A 20,992-nucleotide genomic window follows, 5' to 3' on the forward strand; every position below is an offset into this window, starting at 1 on the left:
ACTGCACAAGACACAGCCTGGAGGCACCTAACACATTTGAGACCCAGAGAAAAGCTACTGCAGATGTCAGGTACAGACTTAGACCCCTGACTGATAACAGTTTTGTTAGATGAGAATAAATTTCAAGGACAATACCAAGTGACTGTGTAGTAACTAGAAATAATATACTTTTTCTTCATATTTAGCCTAAGCACCTAACACATTTGAGACCCAGAGAAAAGCTAATGCAGATGTCAGGTACAGACTTAGACCCCTGACTGATAACAGTTTTGTTAGATGAGAATAAATTTCAAGGACAATACCAAGTGACTGTGTAGTAACTAGAAATAATATACTTTTTCTTCATATTTAGCCTAAGCACCTAACACATTTGAGACCCAGAGAAAAGCTAATGCAGATGTCAGGTACAGACTTAGACCCCTGTCTGATAACAGTTTTGTTAGATGAGAATAAATTTCAAGGACAATACCAAGTGACTGTGTAGTAACTAGAAATAATATACTTTTTCTTCATATTTAGCCTAAGCACCTAACACATTTGAGACCCAGAGAAAAGCTACTGCAGATGTCAGGTACAGACTTAGACCCCTGACTGATAACAGTTTTGTTAGATGAGAATAAATTTCAAGGACAATACCAAGTGACTGTGTAGTAACTAGAAATAATATACTTTTTCTTCATATTTAGCCTAAGCATATAAAAAAAAACAGTACTAGTAATATTTGTATTTACTGAGTAAATTATTAATTTGATAACTAAGATTTGAGATCTAAATCTGAATCTAAATTCCTGTTGTTGATACCCATGAAAATGTATTTCAAACCTCAAATTGGCTAAATTCTGTTTATATTTGTTTTTTGTATATAAAAAAAAAGTAATGTCAAATTGCTCTTGTTTCCCCTTGCAGCTTATGCAAATGTAAAAACTGGTCTAGTCACACCAGCTGTACAAAACATACAGCTGAAACTATAAACTGATTGCATTTATTAAACTTTCTGTGCATATCTATCAATTTGAAAAGGTGTTGTTTTTTTTTTTTTTTGCTTTTAAAACTACAATAAAATTATTGCTATCAGAGAGGATGCTGTTGCAGACATTCCATGTTTAAAGCATCCCTAGAAAGCTTCACATACAATAAAACTTCTTTGTTTTCTCTTCAACAAATCTTGTTTCTGGCAGTGTCAGAGTAATGACAATAAGCTCATGTTTTTGTAACCATCATGAAGATTTGTGTATGGTGTCATAAACAGGACATTTACCTCCTTTTTTGTTTTTAAAGTACAAGAAAACAAAGATCCAAGACTGGAATAGCAGCAAAATATTTAATAATAATAATTTTATAACAGTCTGTATAATTTACACATGAATTGCTAGGGAAGATATAATCATCTGCAACTACATACCTGTGATTGATTCATTCATTCAATGTTTGTAATAAAATAAAATTTAAATGATGAACATGACTGCAATGTTAAGGCCGGAGCCACTACATCCAGTCAAGTCCACAATTGTCATTAATTTCAAATTACATAGAAATTCTTAACTGTATCATTTCTTAGGGATGACATATTTCTGTGAGATGGGAATAATGTTAGCTTTAACGTCTACAGACTCCAAGCCGTTGATCTGAAAAACATTTTTTTTTATTTTGTCAAAATAAGTTTTTATTTGTCTTTAGCAATATCTAGTTTAAAAACTTAATATTATTCTTAATTATTTTAAAAATAAATTTCAGGTTAATTAACATAATTTGCCACTTTCTCAAGACTATGGCTGGTGTTTTAAAGTTATCATCTATATTACAATTATAATTAATTTTTTTTTTTAGCTTTGGTAGTAGAACATTTAAAAATTTGCAGAAACATTTTGATACATCTAAAACATAAGCAGGTATTTTTAAAAAAAGTTATAGAAATAGCTAAAACATTAGATGTTGAAATATCTAAAACATTAGATATTAAGCATCTAAACCATCAGATGTTGATACATCTAAAACTTTGTATCTGTCCTAACCAATCTTAACAACCCTCACAAGCATGTCTCTACAAATGGTGTACTTACACAAACTTTCACTATCAATTCTTTGAATTCTTTTACTTCTTCTTCTGGTAAAACAATGCATTCTTCTTGCAGTTCAACACCCTAAAGAAAGATTAGTCACAAATGTTGTCAAAGATCTTGGAAACAGCTAGAGTATTTCTTGCCTATTAACACTGGATATCTTTTTAATAATAATATTTTTACCACCAGTAAGAGATAATGGATAATATTTAAGAAATCCACTACTCAAAATGCTTCTAATAATGGCATGAGTCTCAAATGACCTCTGACAACCAGTCCAACTCCTTTCCTTCACATGTAGCTCAGAATTCGGGTCCAGAGGAATTGTTAGCACAGAAGGAGATGTGCGGGAAAGCCTCTGGTGACTAAACCAGAAAGCTTTAGTCAGGATGTGGCTCACTAACCTTTGTTGGCTAGCCATCTACAAGAAAGAAAACTCTGAATTCAAACCTCCAATGCCTTGCAGCTATATCCAAACATGGGAAAGGCTTAGTGAGTCAACCCTGATACAAAATCAGGAGCAGGTGACCCTAAAAGAACTTGAAGCACAATGTGCTACAATTTGGCAGATCCTGTGACACTGCTTTAGAAACTGGTGTGTGGGAAACAGCATTCCAACCACAGCCAATGCTAGGCTCTTAGCTCATGCACTAGATGAGCCATAGTTGTCTTACAACTCAAGTTAGGACTGAAGGAGATTAATGAATGTCAAAAACAACAGTAACAAATAAAGACAGCTCTTTTAGACCTTGCAAATCTATGGGAGAAGATGATGTAAAACTCTTTTTTTATGGCTGATGGTTAACAAAAGTATCATGTGTCAGCACAATGACAAGCTGATAACGGGCACGACATGGCCTAAATTGTGCCAATGTGCCTAAACTCAAACTGCCTTTACTTCCTCAACAAATGTCAAGTAGCTTCGAGTTGGGTGGACCTCAGGGGAAAACCTAAATATCCTAAACTTCACAATTACAGGATTCAAACTCAAGACCTCAGTTGAGAAGACAAGTGCTAACCAGTCAGCTGCTTCACCCCAATGATGCCAAGAGCTTGTGCTAATTAAATTTACAGTGAAAGATAATTAAAAAGCTAAAGATTTAAGTGCTAAATGGATTGTAACAAAATGACCAATAATAGACAAAAAAATAAGTAGAAGGCATGAACAAGCTTTCTCCTTTTAAAAGTTTTTTTTCATAGCATTTTCTTGATTTTTTTCAGTAATTTAAATACAAGAACAATGGTATAGTTTCTTGTTTGAAAATTGAAATGACTTTATGGAGAATTGAGAAAAAGAAACTGACCCCAAAACACCCCAATAGAAGAAAACTCAACTGCCTTATAGAATCTGAACACCACTGCACAATTCATCTCAGATATAGGACTAATTATCTGAACCCTTGAAAGTGCTGAGAACGCAATAGAAGAATATAAAATTCATCTTAAGGGCCCAAGAAGTTTTACAAACTTTTTAGCCGTGCTCACCTGGATTCTAAACCCCACTTGGACATGTTCTTTGGTAAGTGTCCACTCTTCTTTATCATTCATTGGGATCTCAAGATTCATATGCGACAGTTCTTTTATAGCCTGGAATTGTTTGATATTAACTTTACACACAGTTATAAAATAGTATTGACTAGAAAGAGTCAAAAGATTGTAATTTATTATTATTATTATATTATTATTATAGCTTTTAAATAGCGCTACTTTCATGCTTATAGCATGCTCAGAGCGCTTTTGGTCCAATCTCATTTGTGGACCGGTGGGGGGGGAGGGGGTATCTAGGAGTTGGTTTTCCGTGCTGCCTTTAGGCGCTCAGTAAACACAACTCTGCCCGAGTCGGGTGTCGAACCTCGAGCCCCCTTCTAGGTAGCCAAGCCAAGCCAAGTTCAAGCGCACTTGGCCTCTCGACCACGCTTCCCACCCATATGGTACTCAAAACCCAGCTGTGACATACATACTATCATAAATGATGATCCCTAAGAGATCTCTTATCCTTACCAGACATTAGTCCCTAAACTATAACTGAGTTCCTGAGGGACTCACACACTTCCCACCCCCCAACCTTCCTTACTAACAATCTGACTTAAAATCTAAAAAAAATTAAAGATTTTTTTTTCATTGGATTTCTCACAACCTTAATTCTGATTCCTAACAGTGTAATCAATTAAAATATCAACTTTAGGACTGTGAAAAAAAAACTATAACTACCTCAACGTCACTGGTTCATAATCAATGTCACAAAATGTTTCACATTTAAAACGCACATAGTCAATTCAAATATATTTGGGATGGGGGGGAGTGTGTGTGTGTGAAGATAATAGTAATGGCTAATCACGAGGTTGAATGGCCATTGGTTGTTTAGGTATAGATTCTGATGCATTTTTTTCACACACCAGGTAATTTCCAAAAAATAGGTACAGTGGCCAAATAGAGATAAAACCCTTCACACTGATAACAGCAATAGGATTATTGTTAATCAGTAGCTATAATAAAATCAAATAAAGTTAGCCTTCAAGGCATTGTTTTTCATATGGGCATTTCTAAGGATGACCTAGTTTGTAAATAACCATGCATATTTTTTGTTTAGTTTAAGCAATCAATTGTACAGAATAGTGTTTCTCATATTCTTTCTCTCAAGCACCCATAGCATATTAGTGGGTACTAGTCCATTGTGATCTCTAGGAGGTAAATATACCAGATGTTGAGAAATGCTAGTAAAAAAAAAAACTATTTTAATTTATTAGTTTTAGTTTATAACTATGCCCTATTTCATTGTCTTTAAAAAAAAACAACAACAATAAAGCCTTGGGCAGAAAAAAATTTAAATCAAGTTACCACAAAGGAAAAAAACATTGAATTAAAAAGATATAATAGTCCAAGGGCTGTAAAACACAATGCACTCACCATCCTGGCTTGAACACCAAGCCTAGCTTCAGGTTTGTCTATTCCAAGAGCCTGCAAATAAAGTTTGTACCAAACTTAGTAAAATACTTTTACCAGCATGTTTTGATTAGTGATACTTTTAGATTTAAGATGTAGTGTCTCCATTATGACCACATAACACTAAAAGCAAATTAAGACAAATTAGTGTAGCTACATACCAGCATTGTTAGTTTCTTTAGAGAACAAAAAAACAACAACAACACATAATTAACAACAACCAAGGATGACCTGATGTGTAAGTGATTAATTACTTAATGATAAGTATGCATTTTGTTACAAAATGAAATTTTAAGTGATCAGTTGTACAGAATAGTGTTTCTCTTTTCTTTCTCTCAAGCATCCCAAGTATATTCCTAATTCTCCTAATTCTCTGATGTCATTCCTTTGTTTACCACATCCAACTCATTACAGCCATCTAGCTTCTAAGCACTAATTAACTTCAGCAAATTTACTTAAGAAGCATAACCAAATGTGAAACTCATAAATCACATCACAAACTAACACATATGCCATTACAATCTGCTATACTAAAAACTTTGTATTTATCAATAAATCAAAACAGTTAGACAAAGCACCTACTTCAAAAATGAAATTTAAAAAAGTACTATGTTTTCAGAAACTGTGTTAGCTCCAATAGTTGTCTATTCAATTAATTGTTAGTATTTTATACTACTTTGTTCATGTTGATACTTTCTTTGTCCAACTAATGTCTGATTCATAGGAGTACTGAATGTCTCAAGTTTAAGATTTAAAAGTCCAGCCTTCAACAAGGTTCTAAATGATAGGTATTAGAGTTTGACACTCAGTTAACAAATGATACTAGTTATATAATTTAAATTGGGTTGCACTATAATGCGGATAAATTTTCATTGAAAATCTACAAACCTTCCTTTCATCTTCCAGCTCTTTAATGTTGTCAGGCGATGCATAGACAGCCTGACCAGAAGGAAACAGCTGCTCATGAAACAAACTCCTCTTGACACGAACTATGTCTCCTCTTATACCTAACCCTAAGAATTGCACATATACATTTTTGATGAAATCAACATTTTCATGTCATATTTTAAATTATTTAACAGCAGCATTGAAATTTATTTTTTTTAGAAAAGAATAGAGAAGGATAGTATGTAAGTATCAAAGGCAAAACATGACCAAAGTAGTTCCATAAATATAAACTAAATAAAAAGTGAGTTACTGCTGATATATTGTAAAGGTGCTCTTTTATTCATCATCATCTTTCCTTTGCGTTCCTCATGAAACATAGGACCTCAGTAAAAACATACCACTCTCCATGGCCATGGTCTCTTACTAGTTTTTTAAATGGCTTCTCAGCTCTTTCCTGTCCTTCATCTAGAAAATGCGTTGCCATGCTCTTTTTGGTCTTCCTCTACGTCTTGTGCCATGGGGGTTAGACTCTAAGGCCTGCCTAGTTTTGTTGTTGGTATCTTTTCTAATGGTGTGACCAATCCATCTCCACTTCCTCTCTAAGATCTGCACCTCTATATTTTGTCCACTCATCCCCACCTGTCTATTTTGTTCACCAGTGTGTTTTTAGGATATTTCTAAGACATCTGTTGATGAAGGTCTGTACTTTTTATATTGTTGCTTCAGTTGTTATCCATGTTCTAGAATCATATAGTAGGACCGCCATGACATTAGAGTTAAAGATTCTTATTTTAGTCTTGTAAGAGATGTGGGGGAGATTTCCAGGTTGGTTTTAGGTGTTAATGTCTGACACGCTAAATGCTTTTAGTACATAACTCCTTTTATATGCACTGCCATCCAGCACACTATTGCACATTGTCCAAGACAAGAATATCTTAATTAAGACAAAGATTCCTTTTGCCTAAGAAAGAAGAAGAAAACAGAAGAGAAGTAGAAAGGAAGAGTTTGGTCCACTCTGCCTACACTAAACAGAAATCATAGCTAGAGGACAGGCCAGCAAAATGGTGAGGAACAGTATAGATGCTCTGTAGGGCAGATAGGACAGGAAGGTTTGAGAAACAGTGGATAGCAAAAGACATTCCTGGTGGTGTTTGGACAACTATAGAGCGACAAAGATCTGTGACCCTAGTGGCAGTGGTGATAGAGGTGACAGAGGTGGCACCTGACAGTGACCAAGATTGCTATTTATGTTTGCTGTAATAGTCTCATATCATCTGTAAATAAACATTCCCTCCTTTCTGAATGTGCCTCACTGAGTTGCCTCCCTTAAGTTTATTAACAACACTATTTTAAAAAGAAAACCATTAAGCTTTAGGTGTAAAAGTAAAAAGGTGTGCAATGCCCAAAAAACAAAAAAAATTAATGACATGACAGTTTTAGGGAAGTGACAAGATTTTTGTGTCAACAAAAATTGATTATGGTGCAAGGCAATATCGACTTTATTGTTACCAGAAAAAGAATAAATGTTTTAAAAGAAATATTTTTGTATATTGTTTTAACTATGATCTACAAGAATCTCGCTTAAATTTCTACACAGTAACTACACATCACAAGAAAAAGGAATAAAATTCAGGTAGAACTGACTATTTCCATCACAGAAATTATAAATACTGGTAACTTAAAATGCACACATTTTTACCAAATATTCTCATTTTCCAACAGTAATCAAAAAGACTACAAATCAATAAGATACTTTCCCAATTTCAGTTTCATAACATTTTACTAACATAAAATGACTTATCAAAACATCCCCTTATAATAAACCACCATTTAAATAACTTGATAGAAAACAAAAACAATAGAAACCACTTAGTACTAAAGTTTGATTTCATTTCATTGCTGTTAAGATGTAAACTATGTATTATGTAATTATCCTTACCTTCAACATACTGAATAAGGAGGCAATCTAATTCCTCTGGATATTGAACTATTTCAACATCACGCAGAATCTTATGAATTTCGTTCATCTGACTGATATCTGGTTTTTCTCCATCTTTGTCAGGTGGCAGTGGGAAAACTCTTTCCATTATGATGGTGTAGCTCTGTAAATAGTTGAGATATGTTACTCAAACATAAAAATAAAATCATACAAGACAACTATATCATGAAAAAAATACACACGTTATAAAAATAAAATACACTCTCAAAATATTATATTAATTAATATATCTTCTTATCTTATATAGTACAGATGATTATGTCCTACGCGTCATGCATTCAATCATGGATATTAACCATTGACCTAATTTCTGCCAAGTCACTGGTTTTCCTGGCTAGCTCAGGCAACCCATTTCATGCTCTAATAGCACTAGGGAAGAAGGAGCATTTGTACAAATTTATCCTAGCATATTTCTAAATTTAGTGATTTTACTAAAGGTGTTACTCTAGTCAAATGTGAATATTCGTTTATTATGAATCTCACTGCTCTATTTTTTGTCTGTTTCAGTTTCTTAATGTTTTCTTAAGTTCCAAACAGAGGATGCATATTCTATTATTGGCCTAACCAAGGTTAAATAACATTTTAGTTTTATGTTCTTTTTTGATTTATAGAAATTTCTTTTAATAAACCCTAATGCTTTGTTTGATTTTTTAATAGTTTCATCATTTATTATAACATCTAGGTATTTTGTGTTTTCAGTCTGTGTTACTGGTTTACCGTGAATAAGATTAGTGGAATTAATTAGTTGTTGTTTTTTATTACTCTTAATAACTGACATTTTTCTGTGTGGAAAGACATGCTCCAAATTGATTCCCATTTCTGTAATTCATCTAATTCTCTTTGTAAAATTTCTGTATCTTGTGTTGTTTTATTGTTCTATATATTACGCAATCGTCTGCAAATAATCTGACTTTTGTTCCTAAACTAATGCAATTGGTAAATCGTTAATGTAAATTCTTCTTCTTCTAGCCAGCTTTTGCTGCTGAGCTGTCAGCTCTTTTGCAGACTGTGCCAAGGAAAATAGTGTGCTGTTTTCTTCAGTTGTTCAGCAATGTCGTACAGGGTGTTGGTTATGTTTGGCTGGAGTGGTAGTAGGGTCTGCCTAAGGTGGATTAGGAAGGAACATTCAAAAAGGATATGGTTTACGGTTTCATAAGGGTGGGCGTAGAGTCTACAAAGGGGGATTGTGTGGGATTTATGTTACTGAGATGGTAATTTAACAGAGGTGTGTGTCCTGTCCTTAGTTAGAAGATTGTAGATTGCTCTTTGTGGGGGAGGAAGTTAATACTGTCCAGTTTGTTAGGCATGTTAATTTCTTTGTACATGGCTCTGCATGTGTTTCTTGTTGCCCATTGGTTGCACCACACCTCTTTGAGGTTGTTGATTGACACTGACCTTAGGGTAAGGTAGTTAACAGGTCTATCTGGTTGTTCCATAGATGCTATTGGTGTTGATTTAGAGCCATTTATTATTACAGTTTATTCTCTCCCTATCAGAAAATCTTTAATCCACTGATGCAAAAAAAAAAAATAGAACCACATATAAACTAAAAGATTACTTTACAGATTTGTGTAATGAGTACAATTATCTTCAATATAATTGTGCAAAATTGTATTTTTCTTTGAACTTCTAAAGAGCATCCTTTTGAATCAAAACTCTTATCCCAGAACATAAACATATTGGTAAATGAGAAAGTAACTTTGTCATTTAGTGTTATGTATCTGTGACAACCATTAAGTATTCTAGGCTTGTATCAGGTGCAAAAGAATAAAAAAGTCAAACACTTACTCTTGTTTGTGCCATAGAAACTGAACTAATATCAAACAGTTTGCTGAGTCTTGTCACAGCTGATCTACTCAAACATTTCCCACACCTTCTCAAGGCATTCAATGTAACGGCCATGTTTGATTGTGTCTTGAGATGATAAGTATGACAATGAAATCTCACCAGGACTGAAAAATAAAAAACAAGAAATGTATCAATAACTTTCTATACAAAATAAATGTGGATCATTTTAAAGCAAATAAGGAAATGCATTAAGTTCTTTTAAAAGGAGAATTCATGTTCTTTATATTTAGATTTAACCAAAAACATGGCATATTTACATAGATCTATAACTGAAAGAACATAGGATCATCATCACATCATCCTCAAGCTCTGTGTGAGTAATGGAGTCAGAGGCTCAAATCCTCTTTCAAAAACCCTGCAGATGTGTGCAACACATGTATGTCATCATACAGGTCAAAAGCAAGCATGGCTTACCAGACCTGTCAAAACTGAATTCAGCAAGTCTAGGACAGTTAATAAGAATATAAGACACAGTTTCTTCTTCCTTCCATTATCAAAGTTTAGTATTTAAACAGTGCCAAACACAAACTAATGGGACAATGGCCTGTCTTTCTGGTGAAGTCCAGTCAGCATGCTTCATGTGCTCCCAGACTCCTAGGCTTTTTGGGATGTGTGGTTGTTAAAGCATGAAAAACTCACAGGCTGCTCGAAGGGTGGAGTTATGATTAGGATTTAACCCTGCCTGTACAAATGATTAGTTGAATTGAAAAACATAGAATAACATTCGGGTGTTGATGATTATTTATTAAATATCAGTTGATTAAAGACACAAATGATGCATTAAAATTTTTCAGAAATATAACTCTTGATTTTTTAAAAGTGAACACAAGACAATTAGAACTAGAAGATGTCTAGTATAAGAAGGCCTATTAGTCTTAAAGGGAAACTCCGATGGTTTTGACAATTTTTGATATAATATGTGTTTTGATTTATAGATAATGAATATATTATTCTTTTTCTTTTATTTGCAAGAATAACTTAGTAATTGATGTTTTTGTGACATAATTTTTCTGCGCATCCAAAACGGTCAGATTTTCACTGAATTTCTGTGTGACGTCACGAGTGTGCACTCAAATCCTATAGATAGGGAGGCGAAAAAAAAATTATCTTGCATAAAAAAAATTTTCGTTAGTACATCATTAAAATACTTTAAAAGAAATTTCTAATGGTGTATAAATTATGACTGTATGTTTGAAAGTAAGAAAGTTATGATTTTTTTGTGCCGTTTTGACCTAACATTGGTTGACATGGAAAAAGTGATGAGAGAGCTTGTCGCTGGCTCAGCCGGCGAGACACACCCCCAAGGTCAAAAGTTAAAAAGTTGGAATTGAGTTTCGTAGACGATAGATCTACTTATTAAATAAGAAATTTAATAGTAGATGTTTGTAAAATGTTTTGTTTTTGTAAAATGTTTTACATGTTTCGGATGTTCCTTCAGAGTTGAAGATAGTTTACTTCCTAGTCCAAACCTCCCGCAGGACGACGGGGGATGGGAGCGGGCAGGGTTTGAACCCTCGACCGTCGATAAATCCGAACGACAGTCCAGCGCACAAACCGCACGGCCAGGCAGCCATCCTAGATCCTAGTATTCTTAGTAAATTTCTAGCTCACAAATCTGATTTCATTTATATTTATGAACTTCAGTTGTTTAAAATGTCCCAGTAGTATCATTAATTGAATTCTTTGGCCTGGAAATCCAATGTATTGTTGATACTGCACCTGGTATTAACTTCAAATTTTTTTCAAATCCCATTTCCACAGCAATGAAGTTGCTGAAACAGCTACTCTCAAAATGGTTTGAGCATAAACAGGAATTAGCTAATGCCTTTGTAAAATATTTGCTCTTCAGGCTAATAAATTTTTCCCATTTTCCCTTTAAAACTTCATCTCTTGGAAACAAATGAAAAGAGACACTAATTTCTGTATCAGCATACTTGCTGATTTTATCTGAGTCTTTGTGATTGGAACTACTGCAACAAGCTGAAGAACAGTATTTCATTTTCTTCAAGTAGAAATAGAGGTTTAGATCTAGAATATTATTTATAAACAATGATTGATTATAAATCAACGTGAAGACTAGATCTAGCTGTGAAGTGTAACAATAAATGCGATCCGATAGATCTAAATCTAGAGAGTTTATATAAATCGGTTATATAGATCTAGATCTAAATTTAGCCAACGCAGTGACGTCACGTCTTTTAAAACTATAAACATCTCGCAGAACCCCGTTTTTTTTTTTTAGATACATATGTGAAGAATTTTCTGTCTAATTTATTAAATATAAAATTTTCTGAGCATTTAAATAAAAAATGATATAATGTTTACTATTACAACTTTTTACGCACAATTTAAATATGTCAATAACTAAAATTTGAAAAACTATCGGAGTTTCCCTTTAAAGACTACTAAATAGATCTAGTAGAAGTTAGTTAACTTAGTAGTAGATACCAAGACATATGTCTCTATCTAGATAACAGAATAGTATATATTGTTGTAACTCTATTTCCGCACTGAGATACATGGTGCGCACTAGGCACTGTTCCACACCAGCGTGGAACAAGGGACAGGAGGAAATGGAGACATGATAGTAGATGCCGGCTTATTTCGTTGAATCAAACTAGATCTAGAACAAATTGACATTCTGTGGTTTGTGTGTGTTCTTTATTTACTTATTAAATCCTTATCTATATTATCATTAACCTGTTGAGTGTTTTCCTGGAAATTTATTACAATTGGTTGTCAGAAGTGGGATTATAGGCAACTCAACGAGAGGAGGTAGGATTTACAATGGCAGCTTTGAAACGATTAGACCAACTCTCAGTTAGAGAGCTTAGGAAGGAACTTCGTAACCGATATGAGATAATTGGTGGTACCAAGGAGGTGCTTACAGCTCGTCTCCGGCAAGCCTTGATAGATGAAGACGAAGATCCAGATACCTACTTATTTGAAATTGAACCGGAGATTTATGAGCTTATTGGCAAGATAAATGAAGCAATGTGTAAACAAATTAACAGTATGGGGAACAAGGTAGATAAAATGGTGTCTCGAATGAAAGAAGGGGTAGACTCGTTGGTAAAGGAGCAGTTGCCTGTAGCCTCGTTGGTAAAGAAGTTGTGTGGTCAAGACTGTGGCTGCACAAACAGTGGTGACGGAGACGCTGGGAATTTGAGCGCCGTCTGTGTCTGTGTTGTGGGCAAGTCTTGTGGTTGTGACTTTCAAGACGAGAAACGTGACAATGATTGCTGTGATGATCTCAACGAGATGTACCGAATCGAAGGGAAAGAGACAAATGAAGAAACTGAAGACTGTTACGTGCCTGAAGCGATTGTTCATGTTGTACCTGTTACCAGTACCTTAACTGAAGTCTGTTATGAGCCTGAAACTTTTGTTTCTGGTGTACCTGCAACGAGCCGGACAGATCAAGACAACGTTGGGTCTGCGTTCAAGCCTGTTGCTATGGACCTTAAAGACCTCTGTTTATCTGTCAGTACCTTTGATGAGAACTCCAACCATGAAAGCCTTAAGACCATTTCTGATTCCTTGCCTTGGATGTCGTCGAGTGAAGCTGCGAATGCGGGCCCCAACAATGGCCGAGGCAGAAACAACGAATTTGACTTTGGCCGCGGCATAAAAGAGAACTCCATATTTGACAACTGCATCCAGGCGATTGACATGAACTGTATATGCGGCGTCCTGCGGGGACAGTGCACATGCCAAGAAACCCAGCTACAAGATCTGAACTTGACTGAAATGTGTACTTCTGCCCACATCAGTGAGAGTGACTTGAACGGTGGTGAATTAATCCCAGCGAAACCTGATGTAGTGGTGGATGAACATTACAAGGATGCTTCATGGGCATACCTTACAGATGAGGCTGAGAAAGACTATGTGCTTGAAACCAAGGCTACCGGTGGGCCAACAACTGTGTTACGAGACGTCCATGGAGGAGGTCCGCTGACTCAGCATCTTAGAACAACAACCCTGGAAAATACAGTGATGGCCACAACCTCCATTTGTGTTACGTGGCTGGCAACCCTGACCTCCACTAACTCTCCCTGTGTCAGCTGGCTGGCATCAGCGACTATCTCTTTGTGTGTCAAACGGCCACGTCATCGTCGCAATAACAGCCTGGTCAACTGGAGAAAGAGAAAGCGGCACTGGAGGAAAACAATGCGGATGGCCTCGTGGGGAACACGCTCCCTGCCGCCTGTGGCTCCCACTGATCGACCTCCACCTGAACTGTCAAACCTCAGCTGCAGTGTTTCTTTTCGGGACGAAAAGTGCTAAGACGGGGGCAATGTTATGACTTTGCCATGCGCACCGCCATCCAAGATAGTGCAGAAAGAAGGTGCGCACTATCAGTGACCAGACAAGTCGGATGTTGACATAAGAGACTAACAATTTCCGCCCAAGTAGAGAGCCAATATGGAGATGCTGTGCTCAAGGCAGATGCCCCTTTGTGTTTGTCATGTCTCAGTGTAAATAAACGTCTATGTCCTCGTTGAGTTGCCTCACTTAAGTTATTACAATATATTATATATATAGCCACTCACAACCCCAAAATGGAGGACATGTCCTCTTTTAGCTGGATTTCTTGTAACCCTTATTTATCCAAATTAGTCTACTAGAAAATTAGAGACTTAAGACTAGATAAAATTTAGCTTCTAGATAGATCTAGATTTAAGTAGATTTAATAATGATAATCCAGATCTAGAATATATATACACCGGTACAGTGTTTTTTTTTTTTTTACTCAGTGATGGATTGCCTAACTTTTAACTACTAATAAATGTAAAATAAAATGTTAATAATAAAAGTTAAAATCTAATAGAAGAAAAGTAATAATTTTTTCCCCACTTTGAAAAAAGGTGACAATTGGCCTTACCGGAGCGTACCTTCACAAAAAAGCATGGTATATTACTATATATATTGTTGTAACCCTGCCTTGCACCAGTGCTTGAGGTGCGCACTAGCGCACTAGTGAACGTAAACAGGAAGACACTAGAATGGAGAGAAGAACAGTGCATCAGGGATTGTGAAGAGTCTGAATGTTTGGGAAACTAAGAGGCCAACTTTTGTGCTGCCTGAAGGTTGTAGTAGGGACCTGGAGCGAAGCGGGGAAGGCTGTCGTTGGTCCACATTCTGGTTAAGTAGCAAAGGACTGGTATACTTAGTAGTAAGACTCTGAGGAAGCTGAAGGATGAATCATCATGTTATGTGTTTACCCTAGTGAATAAACACAACTATTATTTCCTGTTAAACTGTGTTGAGTTGCATGCCTATTCGTTGAGTGCCTAGCCGAGAGTTGCAACAATATATATTATCATTATATATAACTTGGGGGAGCTACCACCTTCTACCAAGTGCGTCCCCAGGTGGCGGATAGGGGAAAGACCCTTAGATATAAGGGTTAGCTGTGAATAGCAAATAAACAGCCGCGGACCAACTGGTTTGCAGTCATGGAGGATGAGGTGAAGTATTCCAGTGGTTAGAATATTTACTAAAAACATCTCAGAAATCCAGGGAAATGATTGCAAAAAGCGAGTATATGGCGCTCTAACTCTAAACCCGGGTAGATGAAACCCATTAGCTAGGGATAGCAGTTCATCTAGGAGAGAAAACTCCGAAAATAAACACCTGCTGCCTTGCAGATGATCTTGGATGATCAAAGGCTATGGGAGCACACCCAGAAAGAAAAGCAGGCTGAAGTCGGAGTCAATGGGCCTCCTGGCGCATAACACATTGACACGCAACCTCATCTATGTTGGAGTTCAGTAACGATTCTAATAGATGTGGCGTCCTGCCTGTGGAATCCCGCCGCGCAGGTAGGGGGCCGGGCTCTCCGCCTCGAAGGAGCCCACACAAGCGAGCTGATGGTTCTTCTATCTCTGCCTGTGGAGCCAGGAGCAGGGACAAGAAAGTAAATACTACTGGCCAACACTCCAAGACCAAAAGTCAAAAAATCTTACAATGGAACGCAGAGGGCATCCAAAAGAAAAAAGAAGCTCTAAAAATATTTCTGCATGAGAAAGAAATTGATGTAGCTTGCATCCAAGAAACTCATTTGAACAGTAATCTTCGTTTCTCCATTAGAGGCTACACCTGCATCAGACAAGATAGAGAAATCAGACCCAAAGGAGGAATCCTCACCCTCATTAAAAATGATATCCCTACCACAGACATAACTATGCCCAACTCCTCAGAATCAGAAATAATGGGAACTAAGCTAATTCTCCCAGATGGAAATATTAATCTATTTAACTGCTACTTCCCACCAGACAAGGAAATAGAGATTGACCACATTCAAATACCTGACCAAGAAGACTGTCTAATCTTAGGAGATATGAATAGTCACTCTCAGAGCTGGGGATACCCAGACCTAAATGCCAGGGGAGAAGAAATTGAAGAATGGCAAGCAGAGAACAGACTTATCTTGCTAAATAAACCTGAGGACAAACCAACCTTTTTTTCAAGAGCCTGGCTAACATCAACCACTCCAGATCTAGCCTTTGCAACAGACAACTTATCCAAAAAGTGCACTAGAGAAGTTGCAGACCAGCTAGCCACCAGCGACCACAGACCCATATTGATCAGTATCGATACCTCCTTCAAAATATCAGAAAACTCCACCATCCCCAGATGGAACTACAAAAAAGCCAACTGGCACCTATTCTCAAAGCTCACAGACCTATATACAACTTCAATAAACTGCAAATCAAATCAGGTTAATAAGTCATTCTCAGCTTTCTCCAAAGCAATACTCCTAGCAGCTAAGGAATCAATTCCTAGAGGAGCAAGAAAAGATTATATCCCCAACTGGTCTGATCACCTTCAACAACTCCACAATGAAGCCAGAAACACAGTAGAAAATAACCCTTGTATAGAAAATAACATAAATCTAAAAGCAGCTAACGCAGTTTTCAGGAAAAATTACCTTTCCGCCATGAGGAAAAGTTGGCATGAAAAAACAGAACAACTAAACGTAGATAGAGATGGCCACAAACTCTGGCATATAGCCAAATGTCTCAACCAGGAAGAAAACAGAACAACTCCTATAGTAATAGAAATGGACAACAAACCCCTGAAAGGCCAAGAAGCAGCAAATGAATTCATTAAGTTTTTCCAAAGCATAGGACAAATACAAATTAATGAAAGTAGAAATAAAGATGTAAACTCAGAAATCCAAGATAAATTTAAAGAAAACAATCCAGCTTACTCCTTGGGAATGACCACTAATCTTAAAATGAAGGAACTAGATGAATCCCTAAAAGCCCTCAAACCAAAACAAGCCCCGGGCCCAGACAAAATATCAAATGACATGCTTCTTCACTTGGGTCCTCAAGCCAAAAGAAAACTGCTACAATTATTCAATGCTAGCTGGAAATCTGGCAGAATTCCAAACATCTGGAAAAAAGCCATTATGATCCCTATACTAAAGCACGGCAAGCCAAGAAATAAACTGGATAGCTACCGTCCCATCAGCCTCACTAGCTGTACCTGCAAACTGATGGAAAGAGTGATAAATAGAAGGCTGACATGGATCCTTGAGTCAAATAACCTACTCACTGAAGCCCAGGCTGGCTTTAGAAAAGGCAGATCAACAGAAGATCAAATTGCCTTCATCACACAAGAAATAGAAGACGGCTTTCAAGAAAAGAAACCAACAACAATTGTGTGGGTTGACTTAGAAAAAGCATTTGACAAAGTCTGGGAACAAGGTCTCTTGCTCAAGCTAATCCAGCATCACATATCCCACAGAATGTACAACTGGATAAAGGAATACCTAAATAATAGAAAAGCCTTAGTTTGCATGCAAGGACAAAGAAGCCACACAGTGGGTATAAAAAATGGTGTCCCCCAAGGAGGAGTCCTATCCCCAACACTTTTCCTAATATTCATAAACGATCTAAATCAAAACCTACCCAAAAAAGTTAAGAGCAGCATGTATGCAGATGACCTTGCCTTAATTAGCACAGAAGAATATGTAGGAACATCGAAATTTCGATTACAAGATGCTCTTGATAAACTCAATAATTGGTCCAAAGACTGGGGCATGTCCATTAACACAAAAAAGACAACATATACCATATTCTCACTGTCAACAAAACAACAAACAATAAAATTAACATTAGATAAGGAAGCTTTAGAAAAAAATGACAGCCCTACTTATCTTGGAGTCACCTATGACCCGAGACTAACCTGGAAAAACCAAATAGATAAAACACAGAGTAAAGGCATCCAGAGACTATCTCTCTTGAAAAAATTAGCTGGCACAGATTGGGGAGCAAATCACAACATCCTGAAAAAGACCTATATCAGTTATGTAAGACCTGTACTAGAATATGGTGCCACAGCATGGGGCTCAGCAGCCCAAACCAACCTTAGAAAAATAGACAAGGTTTAAAATATTGGTCTAAGGATAATGACAGGAGCAATCAAAACAACACCCATAAGAGCTATGGAGGAAACCGCTGCCCTGATCTCTCTGGATGAAAGAAGAGAAATAAAAATCCTTTCCCAATTCACAAAATTGGAAACCTTGGAGAGGCACCCACTCAGAACAAAAATCCACAAAACTGGCACAAAAAACCGTCTCAAAAGGACCAATTTCATACAGGAATCTCTAAACCTAAAAAAGAAACACCAACTTGAAAAAATTACTCTGGAATCCTCGATACACTATAATGAATCTCCACCCTGGGACGAAAGCCTTCTTCCTACTATAAGGGACCATATTGAAAACATAAAAAGAAAATCTGATTACAGACCAACAGAGCTCAAGGAAATAGTGAACTGTTTTCTACATACCAATTACCCTAGCAATCAGTGGATCAGAGTTTACACGGATGGCTCATCCCATAAAGCCACCACAAATGGAGGAGCTGGAATACTTATCGAATGGCCAGATGGAGGAAAACTAGAAAAATCCTTTGCAACTGGAGAGCTCTCTGACAGTCACAGAGCAGAAAGGGAAGCACTAGCACTAGCTGCTACCATGCTAGCAAATCATCCAAGTTCCCCTCACAGTCAGATTGTCTTTCTAACAGACGCAAAAACAACCCTCCAAAGCCTGCAAAACTCTGATTCCCCTTATATTAAAAACCTCAGAACAGCACTCACAAAGCTCAACCACAACAGCAAAAAAACTGTCATTCAATGGATACCAACTCACATACAACTAGCAGGAAATGAGAAGGCTGACACACTCGCCAAGAGTGGGAGAACAAACTCACAAGTAAACTCTGCTCTCTATCCAGAAGAAATGAAGAAATTAATTGTAGATAAAATAAATGAGAAATGGACGAGCTCCCATCCAAATCACAAGAAAGATGATGCTTACTATAAGCTATCCCGACAAGACCAACGTCTAATCTTTCGACTCAGGACCAGACACAACAGAATGCGACAACACATGTTCCGGAAGCTCAAAATTGGAACCAGTGAAATCTGCCCATGTGGAGTATCACCAGAAAATGCCGACCACGTCCTCCAAAACTGCTCTCTCTACCAAGAGGCCCGTATAAGACATTGGCCCCAAATCACCCCAATAGAAAGAAAACTATATGGAGAGCTCCCTGATTTGGAAACCACTGCGCAGTTCATCTCATGTATTGGTCTAGTCATATGAACACTCCAACATAACAATGAGAACGATGAAGAAGAAGAAGAAAGAAGAATTATATATAATACTAGAGACTAGAGTCTATACTATATGATCTAATTTCTATTGTGTATTCTCTAATTTTGTAGTAGAAGACTAATTTGGATTAGTAGCATTGTGACTGTAAATCTAAATCTAGATTCTAGAATAGATTAATTAATAGATCTACCAAGACATCCAAGTAGATCTAAGTTAGAGATTTAGACTAATTTGCCTAATTTGGATTAGTAGCACTGTGAGTGTGACTGTAGGACTGTTTGACTGTACAGTGTAGCCTGTAGGGTTACAAGAAATCTAGCTAAGATCTACTACATCTAGACTCTAGATTCTAGAATAGATTTAGATTAATTAATAGATCTACCAAGTAGATATAGATTTACTACTATCCAGACTGGATCTAGATCTATTCTAGAGTCTAACTAAATATATAGATCTATCTATTGCCAGTATTGGTATTTACAGTAAATGATAAACCTAGTATTTAGATCTAGATCTAGAGTCTAGTAAATCCAATGTCTACAGTCTTGTGTCCTTAAAAATGGTTTCGTATTTCATTTCTTTAACAACTCGCAGTTTTTATTTTTAATTGAAATGTTAAAAAATAGTCACACATTTATATATAAATCTAGTATATGGGACAATATTTAAAAAAAAACTTCAGTGCTGCTAAATTGTAGTTTTTATCATAGACATAGAAATATAGACTATATAGCTACAACATGGACTTTTATAAGCACCGAAGGGTTTCTAATTAACATGCTCAACTAGATAGGCACATGAAGTCATGGATAAGTGATGGACATAATAAAATTTTGTCTTCTCTTTTTGAAGAAACATCTGTAATTTATGTCTATAACAATTCTATTATATATGTCTTTCCTGCCTGAGAAATAGGGGGCCAGGATCTTCCTTACCAGTGAGATGGAGAAGTCCGAACGAGATAGCCAATTGGACCCAAATTTTGGGCCAAACAAACCTAGAAGAAAAACTATATTGAGAGTTGTCTGTTATAGAGTGTGTGTGTGTGTGTGTTTCTATGGTGATGATGAGAATAAGTTAGTGATTGTTTGGATGGCTATGCAGTGTGAATGATGCAAGATAAGCGCACAATTTAAGATGTGTGTTACTACAATTGTTCAATGTTACTGTATCTTTTTTAAAACATCTATTACACGTACCTCACATAGAAATCCTTATTTTAAAATAATTAAAACTTTAATAACTTCATAACGAAATTTAAAACATCTGAACTGCCACTAAATGCTCATACAGTATAAATATATTTTCTTATCAGTATCCGGTTTACAACGATAGGGGAGAATGGGGAGAATTTCGTAGACATATTGTAATACATAAAGCAAGTTTATGTTTCAATACTAAAAAAATAAAATTTGTCTAAATAAGAACACACTTTGTCTATATGAGAACACACTTAGTCTATAAAAGAGCAGTAAAGACTGTCGCTATAAGATATTAGAATAGAACTCAAATCTTAATACCAGAAATAGATAAAACTGATCAGCTTATGACAAAAAGTTGGCAGTAGTTTGGTAAACTTAAAAACTACATCGTTAATAACAGGCTAAAACAATC

General features: G+C 36.3%; 1 protein-coding gene across 1 annotated transcript; it reads right to left on the bottom strand.

Annotated features, from left to right (window-relative positions):
• Positions 1 to 1,307: 1,307 nt before the first annotated feature.
• On the bottom strand, positions 1,308 to 14,310 carry LOC129923999 (39S ribosomal protein L9, mitochondrial-like). The gene is made up of 8 exons (XM_056017576.1): positions 14,292 to 14,310; positions 9,679 to 9,842; positions 7,831 to 7,993; positions 5,892 to 6,016; positions 4,968 to 5,018; positions 3,546 to 3,647; positions 2,061 to 2,141; positions 1,308 to 1,625 (listed from the first exon to the last, which is right to left on the bottom strand). The coding sequence occupies exons 2-8, from the start codon at positions 9,790 to 9,792 to the stop codon at positions 1,548 to 1,550; spliced, it is 714 nt and encodes a 237-aa protein (XP_055873551.1). The 5' UTR covers positions 9,793 to 9,842; positions 14,292 to 14,310; the 3' UTR covers positions 1,308 to 1,547.
• Between the last annotated feature and the right edge of the window lie 6,682 nt (positions 14,311 to 20,992).

The sequence above is a fragment of the Biomphalaria glabrata genome, chromosome 18, assembly GCF_947242115.1.
Source record: "Biomphalaria glabrata chromosome 18, xgBioGlab47.1, whole genome shotgun sequence".
NCBI lineage: Eukaryota > Metazoa > Mollusca > Gastropoda > Planorbidae > Biomphalaria > Biomphalaria glabrata.

What these genes read in the sequence shown, in the direction of transcription:
- LOC129923999 (XM_056017576.1), bottom strand. Translation starts at nt 9,792, where the DNA reads ATGGCCGTTACATTGAATGCCTTGAGAAGGTGTGGGAAATGTTTGAGT. An exon ending in TTTCTATGGCACAAACAAGA is followed by an intron (nt 7,994 to 9,678) that starts GTAAGTGTTTGA and finishes AACTATTTACAG; the next exon opens with AGCTACACCATCATAATGGA. An exon ending in CCTTATTCAGTATGTTGAAG is followed by an intron (nt 6,017 to 7,830) that starts GTAAGGATAATT and finishes TGCAATTCTTAG; the next exon opens with GGTTAGGTATAAGAGGAGAC.